This window comes from Chenopodium album, chromosome 17 (assembly GCF_948465745.1).
Source record: "Chenopodium album chromosome 17, dcCheAlbu1.1, whole genome shotgun sequence".
Classification (NCBI taxonomy): Eukaryota; Viridiplantae; Streptophyta; class Magnoliopsida; order Caryophyllales; family Amaranthaceae; genus Chenopodium; species Chenopodium album.
In genome coordinates, this window is record NC_137850.1 from 2,227,931 (window position 1) to 2,242,509 (window position 14,579).

The window sequence follows — 14,579 nt, forward strand, 5'->3', positions numbered from 1 at the left end:
TTTTATGTTCTACTCTCTTTCAACATTGTCTTAAATTGCGTATCTTAAGTAGAACATAAAAGAATAGAGCTATTACTTCATTCTACTGGAATATTGGATAATGGAGTGAAATGCAAATGTAACTCGCAAGAAGGTTGACTTCTTTGCCAAAAGTAGTGTTAAGCTGCAGGTGAAAAACTTTTAGTCTTAACCCACAAAAGATGAATGGTACTTCCTCACAAATTGGATATCGTGCTTGACAAAAAAAAACTTACTCTAATAATAGGAAGGTACAGTAAAACTACACAAAAAATTCCAACTTCTATTCATGTATGCCATATAAGTTTGATACCTTTTAGATTTTAATAAGGCTAGAATGCAAACTCAAAGAGAAATAAAACAATGAAGCAGACGGATAGAAGAAGGCAGAAGCAACAAACTTGCCTCTAGTAACAAGGGTTTTGCATGCTCCTCCCACTCAGTACCCCAAGCTACAGAAGATCTTGTTTCCAGGGCTCCATTTCTCAGCGATGTGAGCACAGTACACTCATTAGGGAAACCCTTGAAAAGCATCTAAAAAAAGAAAAAATAAATTTAAATCAGTAGTGAGCAAGGCATGTAGTCATAAGCAATATACCAAGATGGTAGACAGTACAGCCACAAATTTACAGATAAACAACTACAGTCTACAGGGCATAAAACCTGATTGTATGTCCAGAATGGTGTCATTTAGCCTAATTGTGACAGTCACTTTTGAATTTTTTTAACAGCATATATAGAATACTTCAAATTATATATTTTCTCCACCAATACGATCTTGAGGTGCAATCACTTTACAGACACATCATTCATCATGTACAATGCTAGTGTTTGTTCAAACCTAAAATTTGCTCCTCGTAATCCCAGATAAACAATTTACTTTTAGAAAATTATTCCTTACTGTAAGGCTATGCCTATACAAGTTTTAGCAAAAAGAAAAAGTTTTTTTTTTTTTTTTTTTTTTTTTGTGTGTGTGTGTGTGTGTGTTTGGGGGGGGGGGGGGGGGGGGAGGGATGGGGTTAGGGGAAGGATTGAGAGGGTAAAAGGGATTTGATCTTAGTTATTGGATACCATCCCAATACTTTAACCAGTTAAATTAGTTGATATTCAATATGGGAGTACAGGGTATGTATGTACGATTGCAAACAATGAAAGCGCTAAATTCTGGCTCTGCCATTGTCCACAACTCAGTCAATAAACCAAAGATTAAAAAGTTTAGAAGGCACAAAACATAATTTAAGACTCAAGAGGCCTTACCAAGAGCTGATCTGCAAGTTCAGAAGAAGATGAGAAAAGAAGACCATTCCTTTCAACTTTGACAAGCTCCTCAATGCTACACGATTCAACAAACCAGTGAGTAGTAATAAAATGGAGAAATTTGCATTTCAAAAGAATAAAGATGCTCCTTCATATACAAAAGAACAAAATATAGAGAAAGAAATAAAAAAAAACTATTTATTGATTGAGGTACCCAGCACTCTGAAGTTTGGTCTACTATCACTGATGTAGTCTCTAAATCGACCTATCCTGAACTTATTATATATTAAAGGATGTATGCTTTGTCTCACTAATGACATTTTTGCTTCATTTCCCAAAGTTCTGAACATGTTAAATTGATAACCATTTTACTCAAAAACTCAAAATTTAGGACAAATAATGACTAAACAAGTACATTATACGATGCCAATGTTATATCTGCTTCCAACGGAAAGAATATTCTCTGCTAATATAGAAGGTTAAAGCCTTGACAAAGTCTCACTGAATCTATACTGAAGACTGGGAACCTCAAATTTTGAAGTTAAAATTAAGATGCCTCATTGAGATATAACATGTCTAGCAGTTCCCCACCTAAAACATTTACTTAAAAGATATGGACGAGTATCTATTGCTGAAACATTGAAACAGCATTGCAAGAAACAAAAGCTATAGAGCTTACCATGAGTATGAAGCAGCACAAACTGGCAAACCACAACCAAACATGTCCACAACCTGGCAACAGAAATGTTAAACACATTAGATATAAATAATTCCATGCACTGCAGCTTCTTTCATATATCTAACCAGCAGGAAAAAAAAAAATTAAGTAAAACTTTGTTTCACCCCTATAGTTAAGATTAGAATCTAATACCTTCATTGGAAGATCCAATCCAGACGAGGAAGTATGCAAACAAACCCCCAGGTCAGCTGACCCTATAGACAACCAAAACTGTAATCACCAACTACACCTTTTGATAAATAAAAAGATTATGCACAGGAGAATTCAATCAACAGAAAAAAGGAAGCAAGCAGCCAATATAAATAATAGTACCAAGAAGTAGGGGATAATCTTCGGCAGACAACCACATTGTGCGGAAAGCAACGTGCTTAAGGTGTAAGTTCTTTATTTTTTGTTCATATTTTTCTTTTTCAGGGCCTTTTCCTGCAATATGAAGGGTGTCAAATTTCCATTCCCAAAGCTTATTTCGTAAGCAATAGAAAAATCATACATAAGTGAAGACAACAAGCACCTGTTATCACAAATAGCAATCTAGGGTATATATTTTGTTTCCCGTCATTCATTTCATCCCAAAGGACCTCTTCTTTAATTGAATCGTCCTCATTCAAGATTGCTGCAACACGTCTGTCATACATAACTGCTGCCTCCAGAAGGATACCAAAATCTTCATCTGGTGTCCTAGCAGTATGTATTGACAAATCAGCAGTAATACAAAATATCATAAGCTGATCAATTTCAAACTAAGGGGGTTTCTTTTTCCATCTGACCTACATTACATTCACACTCTGGTTTTGCATACCCACGATTACTCTCATGAGATGTAAAATGTAATATAGGCCAAAGGGAATAGCATTAAGCATATTAGTCAGCTTTTAGCATTCTTTCCTAGATGTTTTGTTAATAACAGGTTAGCACATTGGACTCAAAATTGTAATTTGCAGCATGCAGTGGAAAATAACATTTTGGATTACCCCTACGAAAACAATTTACAACATAATGTTTGATTTAAAAGCAGCTAGAAGCCTAGAACTAGTAAATTAAGCATACATCACTAATTTAAGAAAATTACTTTACTAGATTCAAACTTCGTATTAAAGTAAAACTCATTTAATCTAAAAAGTACTTGTGTCATTTTACATACGCAGAATGTTAATTACTAGACAACTTCTACAGAGTTTTTAAGTCAAACCTGTTATTACATCTGCTGATTGCCAATGCCAATCAAAACAATCCCTTAAGTATCCTCTCCAATCACTTCTAATATCAATATGACACATTGTTGTTTGTTTACGCATTCCTAGACCATGTACAGAACCCAATTACCAGGAAACAAAAAAACACTAAGTACTGAATTGTCAAACTAGTTAAATTTACTATCAGGTAATTACAGAACCAAATGTGAATTTAAGAACCTATGTGAGGATTGTAAAACACCAGTGACCCTCATGCCTTTATTTAGAGTTAAAACCCTTACAAACCCATATAGATCTTCCTCAATTTCCTTTTCCTTTTACATATTTAGGTGGGTTTTTTTTTTTTTTTTTTTTTGGGGGGGGGGGGGGGTCCCATGGTATTTTTATGGTATAGCAATAGTCCAATGCCTCCAATGTTCTCATTTTTTCTGAAAAAAACTTCAAATCACGATTTGTAACAATAGTGAGTGTTTTGATCCAAACTTGATACTTAATAGAGCCAATCTCTCTCTCATTTGCTCTTCCATATACGAAGTTTGGGTTTCTCTGTCACACATCTCCCAAATCCTTATCTATACTACACTAATACCATTTTTTTTTACTCAAGTTACAGTTATTCAGATAATCTCATAAAACAAAAGGATTACCCAAAGAAATTCCTCCATTCCAGTGAAGTGGGGATGGATGGAGCAAAAGATATGTTACTAAAACTCACAGCTGCAACATCATCCCTAGTTTCTCCAAAACAATCATCAAAAGCTCTGATGAAATCACACCAAACCCGGTTATAATGTTTACTAAAACAGAACTCCGTGAATCAAAAGCTCTGACATTCCCAAGAGATCCTTTAACTTGTATCAAAACAGGCCATTGGTTACTAAGGATATGTATAATAGAACTTGAGTTTGAAAATTCCAAAATTATACATGCAATCAACTTGAGAGTTCGTAGAGCAGCTCAAATACAAAAATCTCTCTGGAGATCATACATTATGAATTACATAAAAGACGATTATTAGATTCAAAGCTGTGCAGAAAACTCCTGATAATCACTCATATATCAAACTATTAACTTCTATATTGATATTACAAGGAACATTATAGGTTGCCCTTCCTCACTCTAAGGACAGATGAACAGATAAGCAAAGCAGCAGCTTATTGCCATTGTTGCTATCTATACTTAGTATTTAAAAACTCAAACCGGGAAAGACACGGGTCCCCATCCTATCACACTTCCCTATCATCTTTTCCAACCCAATGTGCCACATGTCTTCTTATGTTTTTAATTTTATATTACACTATCTCTCTTAACTCTTTCATTAAATACTTCATCTTCATCTCCCCTCTTCAATTCAACCTTTTCCTTTTCTCTCTTTGATGTCCCTCCACCTTTTTTTCAAGCCACATTTTGAATTAAAGTCCCAAAATTTTAATTTCTTTAATCATGTTTGGTTACACATTACACCCATAATGATTTATTGGTATTTCCTCAATCATCTCTCAATGTAATTTTCTATGAACAATCCGTGCATTGCACGGGCCACAAGGCTAGTTTTATTTAATTAAGTAGGCTAAGGCATCAGAATATAGAAAATTGATAATTTGACCTCAAACAGTAAACATGGGGAAAATGTAAAGTCTAGTTGTAGTATAGGCATATAGCACATCAACCAAGTATAAATTTGCAGATTCAGATCTCACCAGCTCGTGCTACTAACAACAAGTGCTGGCCGGGTTGACTTTTCAGTGACACCAACTCCAGAAACGTTAGTAAACAGAGTATCAAAGGGCTCATCTGTCCTCATATGTCTGCTTCCTGAAGAAGTAGAAAGCTTAATGGGCTGTTTATGTCACTTTATTTATTCAAAAACATTGTCTGCATCTTACCATGGTTGATACAATCTCGATTTCCCTCAGATTGTCTGAACTCTTTATCCAATTTGAGAAACAGCTGTAAATGATTCACAAAAAATTCAACTTCAAAATTAGAAGCAAAAGCATAAAGCTGAACTAAACAGGCAAGGTAGCTCACCCTGTGCTTCTCCTCTATTGAAGCAGGATGGAAAAAATCCGGAGGCTGATCATACAGCACAGTGGCTCTACATGCAATAGAGGTTATATATAACATCACTGAGGGGACACCAACATTTCAGCAAGAAAGCTGCAAAATTAAAACTAAAACGCTCACCTGATTCCCCAGTTCTGAGCCAATTCATGTTGCATGGCCTTTGTTACACAAAGAGAGCCATCTGCCAGCTGTCCATAATGCTTCTCAAACCTTTATTTAAAAAAAAAAAAAAAAAAAAAAACATAAATATATGGCATACAATGATTGCAAGAGCACACAGAAGAAAAGCTAACCAATCAGAAAGATACCAACGAGATACTGCAACAAAGCGACTTCCTCTACCAAGAGACAGCCCTAGCAAAGTGTATCCAAAATTGTGCCAATCCACTATGAATGCTGAATGCCTGATCCAGCTTGCCCATTTCACAGCCACCAAGGTTGGTACAGATGGCGGATTCTTTGCAAAACCAAAAATAAATATATATGAAGAATTTTCAGATATGAGAGGTACTGACAACATAACAAACACACTATCATTAATGTGGCCATGTAGGCCTCATTTCATAAGGATTAAGGTTTCTAGATTTACTTATCAATTTATATATCTATCATACATGTTTAAATAATTCACTATTCTTCTCTATTAATGGGAACGAGCATCAAACTTGAAACCCAAAGTAGCTTTCTTCAAACAACTTACTTTGTATTATTCTTACCAAAATATTGATATACAAAGCTAAAAAACTATGAATGAGTCATTCACTGTATTGATAAACTGTATATAAGTGTGATGCTTGATTATTGAAGGTGCAGACAATAAATAAAACATCATCTCCTCATGTATCTAAGTTTGGATTTCGCTAGTTATAAAACAAGAAATTACTTAACCTTGCATCGTAATCTGGAGACTAATTTTTGGCAAAAACTTGTGGAGGGGTTTAGAGTAGGTGGATTTTCCTGCCTATTCTATAAGAGCACTTGAAGGCTAGGTGGCTAGATATGATTGCTGATTCAGGTAAAATAATGACATGAAAATGACGGTTCCAAAATAGGATATGGACACAAGTTCTGTATAGAAATAACAATCATATAATTTATCACAAAATCATTTTGAAATTTAAAAATAAATAAAATAAATAAATAAATAAAAGAGAGAGAGAGAGAGTTTAATTTTAACTGTACATATATTTCCAAAACTAGTTTCTAGAATAATAATTTATGTGACTAAAAGGCTTTAAGTGTAGGAAAATATATAATAAAACACCTTTATTCAGCTGACTACTACAACGAAAAAATTAATATGGGTCTAAGAGACTAAGATGTATCCAAGCCATGTCGTTATAAGGACTTCATTCCAATAACATATAATTATCATTAAATGTTCAATATTAAAGCACTTTGCTGCTGAAAAGTCGCCCTATAGAGAACCTTATCCAAAATCTATACACAATTAGAGGCGAGGCTTTATAAAGTGCACGAAGAGAGTACCACGAGGAAAAAATGAACCTCAACAACCACCCAAACAATTCCTATCAAAATCATTTGACAACTAGACTCTAACACGCCTACCCCAACTCCACCTCTTGCAAGTGTCTCCTGAAATGAAAGTTCCGACAAAGATAAGCTTTTCTTCCACAGATCCACTATACTTTAAGATATTTTTCAAATATCATCCATGAGAAGGATTAATTTGATGACCACAACTCAGCAAAGTTCCTTAAGTTAAGTCACAAGAATATCTTAAACCCAGAAACTGTTATAAAGAGACCCATATTAAGTAAAGAATGCTCCACATTGATCCACAGAGCACAAAATTTATCTAAACTGACTTATGATAAGCTAAAAAAAATGTAATTCTATTTGCTTCAACCAACAATTTTAAACAAATAATTGTGTGTACTTGCTCACCTGAACTAAGAAAACATCTGGAGCTGGTACTTTAATGCACAAATGCCAAAGGAGTACAAGGAGCTGAAATAGTGGCTTGAGCAAAAGGACAAAATACCGAAGTACCCACGGTAATTTTTGTGTAAATTTAGGCCATTGTGCCTACAAAATCAAGATAAAACTAAGGAAAAGGGGAATGATATTGGATGATACAGCTATAAGCATAAACCAAAGCAGTACCATTTGATGTATACAAATGGAAGGGTGATTCAGAAGAGCAGCATGTGGATCAGAACCTACAAAAAGATGCAGGTTGGCTAGATAAGTACGATAACATCCTTAATTGTGTTGTACAAAATATGAAGCTTCTTGATGGAGAAAGTTGACGGCAGAAAGAAACTTTATGGTAAACTAAAAAATTATTCTGAAGACAACTTGTGAGAATCAGAAAATCAACGGCAGGATTTGCTATCCCATGTTTACTCGTTTTTACATATTAATATTGCCAATAGAAGAATAAGGAAGGGTGAGCCTTCCTTCTTCTCCTACGGCAAATAACAAGCTTTCTCCTAAGCATATAAAAGCGTAAAAGACACACCATTCTGATGATAATAAATAAATCAACAATAAAATACACAGCTTAAAAATTTTAACACAATCCTAAAATCACAAAGTCCCAAGGGCTGCGCACCATGAATTGGTAGCTCCCTGTCCTAAACTATATACTTACACGAATGAACCCTATTTCCATTTATTGAACCTTCTGAGAACTATCCTGGATTCCTAGTCTTTAAAAAACATAAGCAAGGAATACCAACTTAATAGCTTAAAAATTGGGTGAAAAAATCCCAACATAAGCAGCAAAATGTGTCAAACAGGTCAGTCAAGTTTGCTTTAGATCAAGCAATTTTGAGTTCAGTGGGTCAATTTCATTAGCAACCTGTAAAATTTTCTAGACAAAACTTCGTGTTTGGAACTCTATATCTTCGAGAAATTTTAAATATTATCAAAAAAAATCAGATGCAGGATTGTCAAAAACAAACATTAACCACACCAAACAACAATCAAAATGCCATACATACCTCCATATGCAATAATGTCTACCTCCAAAGATGCCTAAGACAGGAAATAAAATTGAGTCATTCTAATAGAATCTTAAATAAATATAGTACGGAAAAAATTATGGAAAAAAAAAAAAAGGAATGTGTTTAATATCTAGATCATAAATAGCTATCCTTCCTACTGTAAATAATTCCTGCCTTTACAGATTCAAATCAGGTTTTAGAGTAGAGCTGGCAATCTCTTACACGACACGACAAGACAACACAACCGAAACCGGCACCCCAACAAAACAGCCATCAAAAATTTGTACGAGTAATTGATTACCTGGGTAGCAAGTGAGAGGGCATGATATTGCATTCTTGGACTCCGGCCGATATCCCCTAGTACAACAACTGCTGCTCTACCTCGTTTACCCATCTTCAACTTGTTTTCCTACGAAATTGAAATGTAAAAATTAATCATGAATCGAGCTTAGAATAACCCTAAATTGAATTGAATTGACAATTAACACTAGATTATGAAAATGTTGATCGATGATTAAAATTAAAGAAGACATGTTACCTCTTAAAATGGAGGAGAGAAAGCTCAGGAGCTGATTCAATGGAGAATTCACAGTACAATTCAATGGAGGAGAGAGAGGGGGAGGATTGCAATGTCGCAGCGTAGCTTTCAAGGATGAAAACACTTGAGCAACAATGGAGTAACTCCGTTGTATAATTGTTTAACTAGTGGGTAGCCCGCGCGTTGCCCCGAGTTGCTACTGTTGTAGACGTGCAATTGATAAATTTTTTAAAAGACTTTTTAAAATTCTTGTAAAAAAAATAAAAAATAAAAGACTTTTTAAAATTGTAATTATCATTGTCAAACTAAAATTGAGTTTTTTTAATTATATTTTTTTAATAGAAACTTATGGTTTGCACTTATATGATTTTTTTTTTACGTATTAATAACACACTTGATAATTGGCTTAGATGGTGAAATAATTACTCTCCTTATAAAAGGTTGAGGGTTCGATTCTCCTTATCCTTACATTTTTATGTGGCATTGTTTGAGTGATGACGTGGCGTCATGAGATGTTGGGAAGATGACGTGGCGCAACAAAAAGGGATTAAGTGGCACATCGACGTTCTTAAGAACGCCTTTTAATATATAGTATAGATATAGATTTGTTTTAACTCTTAACTGAAAATTAGATTATTATCCCAGTTACATCTGGGTACACTTACATATTTACCCCTTACTAAATCATTGAAAAGACGAAATTACCCTTTAATTGACAAAGTTTGTAACTCAATCTGATTAACTTGTATTTCCAATATTATCAATATCCTCCATCTCAATTTGTGCAGGACATTATTATTTTTGGTTAAACCTTACCATCTTTAAGAGGCCTCCCTAGTTAATCTCCTTCGGAAATTTTTACCTCAAAAGTATTTGTAACACTTTTGCGGTTTTGCCTATGTAAAACTTGTATTTTTCTTCATTTTTAACCCCACAATAAGCCATATTCATTTCATCGTTTCTTTATCTCGAGAAGTTGGGAGTAGGGGGGGTTTCGTACCTCCTCAACTATTTATCAATCGTTGACCTTTGTAACTGGACTGATTTAGCGGGGTCCTTCATATTACCACATTTTTATACTGCCTTCGTCCCTTATTGACAATCCCTTAAGGCCAATTTTAAGTCTCAAAATGATAGTCTCATTTGCTTTTTTTCAAGTACCATTAATATTATTTTTTTATCAAAATTCTCTCCAATTTGCAACAATATTTGTGCAAATTTAACTTTCCCATTTAAATTTTACTTTTTCATGAACAAATTATTCCTTTCTCTCTCTACTTTTTTGCATACTCAATGTAAATTTACCTTTTCAATATACTTTTACTATTTCTTATTTATGTTTATTAATTTCCGTGCAAAATTTTGTTCATAAGGGGCGGAGGGAGTAGTATTTTAAGAGGGTTTTTTTCCTCTCCTTTTGAGTTATGTGTCACCAAAGTCTCGAAAAGTTTTCTATATTTGTATTGTTTCTTTTGTATAAAAAAAAGGAAAATTTAACACAAATAATCCAACCTTTTGTCGGTTCTCCCAAAATAATCCAACCTTTCAATTAACCCTGAATAATCTCACCTTTACACTTATTCTCCCATACCACCCCCTGCAGGTCACCATACCCCTTATGACCGGTTGCCAAGCCACGTGGCACTCTGTTATTGGTTAAAATTTTATTATTTTAAATTAATCTTTTAATTTTAATACTTAAAATAAAAATTAAAAAAAAAACTCCTTTCTTTTTCTCCCTCATCCCTTCCTTCTCCAATCTGGGCAATCTCTCTCCTCCCCTTTCATGGCCACCATTAAGCCCAGCCACCACTGCCACTTTTATGAACGTCGTTAACACTATCTTGCCAACTACCACACCCTACTTCCTCCACCTAGACAGAAAAAACACCACCCCACAACCATCGTGGTACTGGCGGCGATGGTAATCAGCCATTCTAGCAGCAGCTCCGGCGGAAGTTGCCTCTCCTCACCCACCGTTGAAATCTATCCACATCAACCAGAAAACCCTTAACCTTCAATCAAAAAATTGGATTGTGAGGGTGGGGTTTGGGGTTCGTGGTGGCGGGTTTGTCAAGAGAAAGTAAAGGATAAGGTGGTGGCGGGGTTAATGGTGGCCATGGATGGCTTGGGGTTCGTAGTGGGGTGGTGAGTGGGTGGGTAATAGTTCAATTCGTGGTGGGGTGGTGTAGGGGTTTAGGTGACGGTGGATTGAGGTCGTGAAGGTGGAGCTTAGTGGTGGTGGTTGTGGATCATGGTGAGGTGAAGTGCTAATGGCGAGTTGAACTCTTGAAGGAGGATGAAACAGGAAGGGGAGGAAGGAGAAAGAAGGGGTTTCGTTTTTTTAAAAATAAATTTATAATAATCTGTTAATTAAATAAAAATAATAACAAAAGGAAAAAGGAAAAAGGAAAAATAAAAAATTACCGATTGTATAGATTATAGGTAAAATAGGATTGATAAGGGAGAATCAATCAATTACATACTACTAAAAGCGAATCTAAGAGAACACTTGTCAATGTGTTATTAAAAAAATTCCCGCCAAAATTACTTTCTAAAAAAAATATTATTATATTAAAAAAAAGATTGCATTTAGATTATGACTTTTATTTTATATAAAATCTAAAGTAAACTTCCTAAAATATCGACTTGCACATTATAACTATCACATATTTAAATATTTTCTCTCTCATGTTTTTATTGTTTTAATACGAACTGTATTTCATTTTTAATACGAACTGTATTTCATACGGTTTAATACTGATCAATCGATTTAGTTTTTTAATATCTAATTATATTTTCATTATAATTAGTCAATATCCGTGCATTGCACGGGGTTTCACCTAGTAAGTAGTAAAGGTGGGATTATTCAAGATTAATTGAAAGGTTGGATTAATTTAGGAGAACCGACGAAATGATGGATTATTCTTGTTAAATTTTCCTAAAAAAATATTGAGCAAATGAATACTATGTATGAGACACATGAAATTATAATATGCGCAATGCGCGCGCATAGCTAGTCATGTCTAAGAATCTTAATCAATTTAGATTTATATATGTCACAACTTTAGTTGTTGGTAATGTTAACGAGGGAAAATATGTAAAACAAAAAATATTTAGGGGTAAAAATATTTGTAAACTATTTTTAAGAGTTTAATAAAAGAGTCCACAAAAGGAAAATAAGTAGATAAACATTTTAAAGGGTATAATTGTTTAAATATTGTTTACTAGTTTAGTTCCCGTACGATGCATGGTTTTAAACAAACACATTGTGAGATTTGTTTTAAATAAGGAGAAAGAAAGTTTTCTATTTTGTAAATTTTTTGTATACATGACAAGTAATTGTTAAAAAATAAATTTAAAAAAAAAAAAAAAGAAGAAGAAGAAGAAGTTTAGGAGGGAAAATTCCCTCCAAAAAAAATCCTACTTTAGTATGGGATATAGAAGATTCTTATATAATTTTAATTATCGTATTATTTAAAAGACTTGAAGTTAAAATTGTTTGTTGGCACTAGAAATGAAAAAAAGAGCTCTTACATAATATATATATATATATATATATATATATATATATATATATATATATATATATATATATATATATATATATATATATATATATATATATATATAAAAGATCAAATGAGAAGTTTCTTAAAATGAGAAGAATGAGAAGGATTTTATGTGCATTAATTTTGAATAAAATGTGCATACTTTTACTTCTAAATATGCTTAATATTTACTCCATTACTTCATTCATAAAGGGACCTTACTTTTGTCACTCTCTCACCCTCTCTACCTACACTAAGATACTACAAGTGTGTTCAATCGAAAGAAACCTACAGTTCATTGTGCATAATTTTTAAACTAAATATGCATAAATCTACTTCAAAATATGCATGATATCTACTCCATTTATTCCTTCATTTAAGAGAGTCTTTAGCTGCAGTTGTTCGAGTAGCATTACAATAAAAGTCAAATTATATATGCAAAGCCATGGCAAATATAGTCCAAATTATGAGTATAGTATGTGAAATCAATGACATTTTTGAAGAATATTAAGCAATTTGGAACTTAAGCTAGCATCAATGGCGAATTTCTTCCTTCGAGAGATTCATTACTCTAAAGCTTTCAATGAATATTTCCCAAAAAACCTTCTTATGTGCAGTAAACTGACTAATATCTACTATTAATTTGATATTAACGCTCACAAATTTTTTGTATTTGATTCATATAAAAGATACGACTACTTAAATTTGATTACCCCAATGTCGTAAAGTTGTACGAACTGTTTACTCCCAAATAATAGAAAGGAGGAGGAAAGAGTAGTACATAAAATTCCCTTCTTGAATCTCAAAACAATAGATACTTCCTTTGTTATCTTTAAAATAAAAGTTAGAACTTTAAATAAGCTTTAAGGGGAGAGAGATTGTTGCAGTTAAGAAGAAAATTGAAAGTAAAAATTGAATGTGCATAACTTTTGTATTAAATGTGCATGTTTTTTGTGCTAAATGTGCATTTCGCGAAGGTGAAATGTGTATCGTTGGATTTATATGTACGATCAAGATTCCTTTTCATCATTCTCATTATAAAGATCCTTCTCATTGGATCCCAGCCCTATATATATATTGTACACAACTAGTTATCAGTGAACAAAAGTGTGCGTTAAAACATGCATAATAAATATACATATTCGATCCATTTTAGTGAAACATGTGATATAATTGAAATCTAAACTAGTATATTGGCCCGAGCGATGCCCCGATGCATCGTAAATTTATAATTAAGTTTGATCAAAGTTAAGAAAAGGGTTAATGTTAAACAATACGGATTATTAATAAGTGAGTGAAAAATATAATAATCTATATAATCTTTTATTAATATATATTTAAAATAGGCATGTTAAATTTAAATATGGAGGTTATACATATGAAGAGTTTTTCATGAAAATTAAGCATTACTATAGAGAATTGAAGTTATAGAGGTTTTTTTTTTTAGTTACCTACACATTACTACAGTTCAATGCAATGAGCAAAGGATGATACACATAGGACGGATGACACACGACACACATGTGACACCAAATACTAAATCACAAAGTCTTATATGTGGCTGGCCATATGGTGTAGCCACATCACATAATTACATACAAGACAATTAATTAAGTAATAGGGGGTTATGATAATGAGCAAATGTGGTTAACTTAACACATCTGTAGGTTACTTAAATGAGAAATAGGGGTTACTCTCTTAAATAAGTGGAATTATTTTTTTATTTTTTAAAACAAAAGAATAGAGGTTACTCGATTGACAAATAGAGTTACTTATTTCTAAATTACTTGAATTCACTCGTATAATGAATTCGGTTACTTTTATGGACAATATGAGGTTACTCTTATAAAAAATTAAGGTTACTCATACATATAAATAAAGATTACTCTTATAAACTAATGTGGCCACACCATGTGGCTAGCCACATACAAGACTACTTCATACTAAATAAGAGTGACAGTGTGACACATAACGTTAGCATGTTGTTCCTATGAGTTTTAATAATAATAATAATATAGATTCACCACCAATTGGGTGCTTGAATCAGCAATCATTTTAATCATAGGTCCTAGTCTCTTAGATTCAATTTTTTGGAACACTACAACATCTTGACCTTTTATTAAATGGAAATCATCTATTGGTAAATTAATTTTAACTATTTCATCTTGTGACCATTACTTCCTATTTTCTCTTCTCAATAATTTTGTCCAACAAACTCCTGTCACTTTGATTTTCCGTACTTCT

At 33.2% G+C, this 14,579-nt stretch overlaps 1 protein-coding gene across 1 annotated transcript; it reads right to left on the minus strand.

The window, feature by feature from the left end:
* Positions 1-363: 363 nt before the first annotated feature.
* On the minus strand, positions 364-8,908 carry LOC145590216 (UDP-glycosyltransferase TURAN-like). The gene is made up of 16 exons (XM_081646964.1): positions 8,785-8,908; positions 8,548-8,655; positions 8,244-8,277; positions 7,402-7,457; positions 7,183-7,323; positions 5,583-5,731; positions 5,395-5,484; positions 5,239-5,305; positions 5,094-5,157; positions 4,908-5,022; positions 2,526-2,692; positions 2,327-2,437; positions 2,147-2,208; positions 1,955-2,007; positions 1,276-1,351; positions 364-552 (listed from the first exon to the last, which is right to left on the minus strand). The coding sequence occupies exons 2-16, from the start codon at positions 8,638-8,640 to the stop codon at positions 364-366; spliced, it is 1,467 nt and encodes a 488-aa protein (XP_081503090.1). The 5' UTR covers positions 8,641-8,655; positions 8,785-8,908.
* Between the last annotated feature and the right edge of the window lie 5,671 nt (positions 8,909-14,579).

Excerpts from the sequence above, each read along its gene's own strand:
- LOC145590216 (XM_081646964.1), bottom strand. The coding sequence starts at position 8,640 with ATGGGTAAACGAGGTAGAGCAGCAGTTGTTGTACTAGGGGATATCGGC. Across the intron at positions 7,324-7,401 it reads CCATTTGTATACATCAAATG|GCACAATGGCCTAAATTTAC; the intron begins GTACTGCTTTGG and ends TTGATTTTGTAG. Across the intron at positions 5,485-5,582 it reads TTTGTTGCAGTATCTCGTTG|GTTTGAGAAGCATTATGGAC; the intron begins GTATCTTTCTGA and ends TTTTAAATAAAG.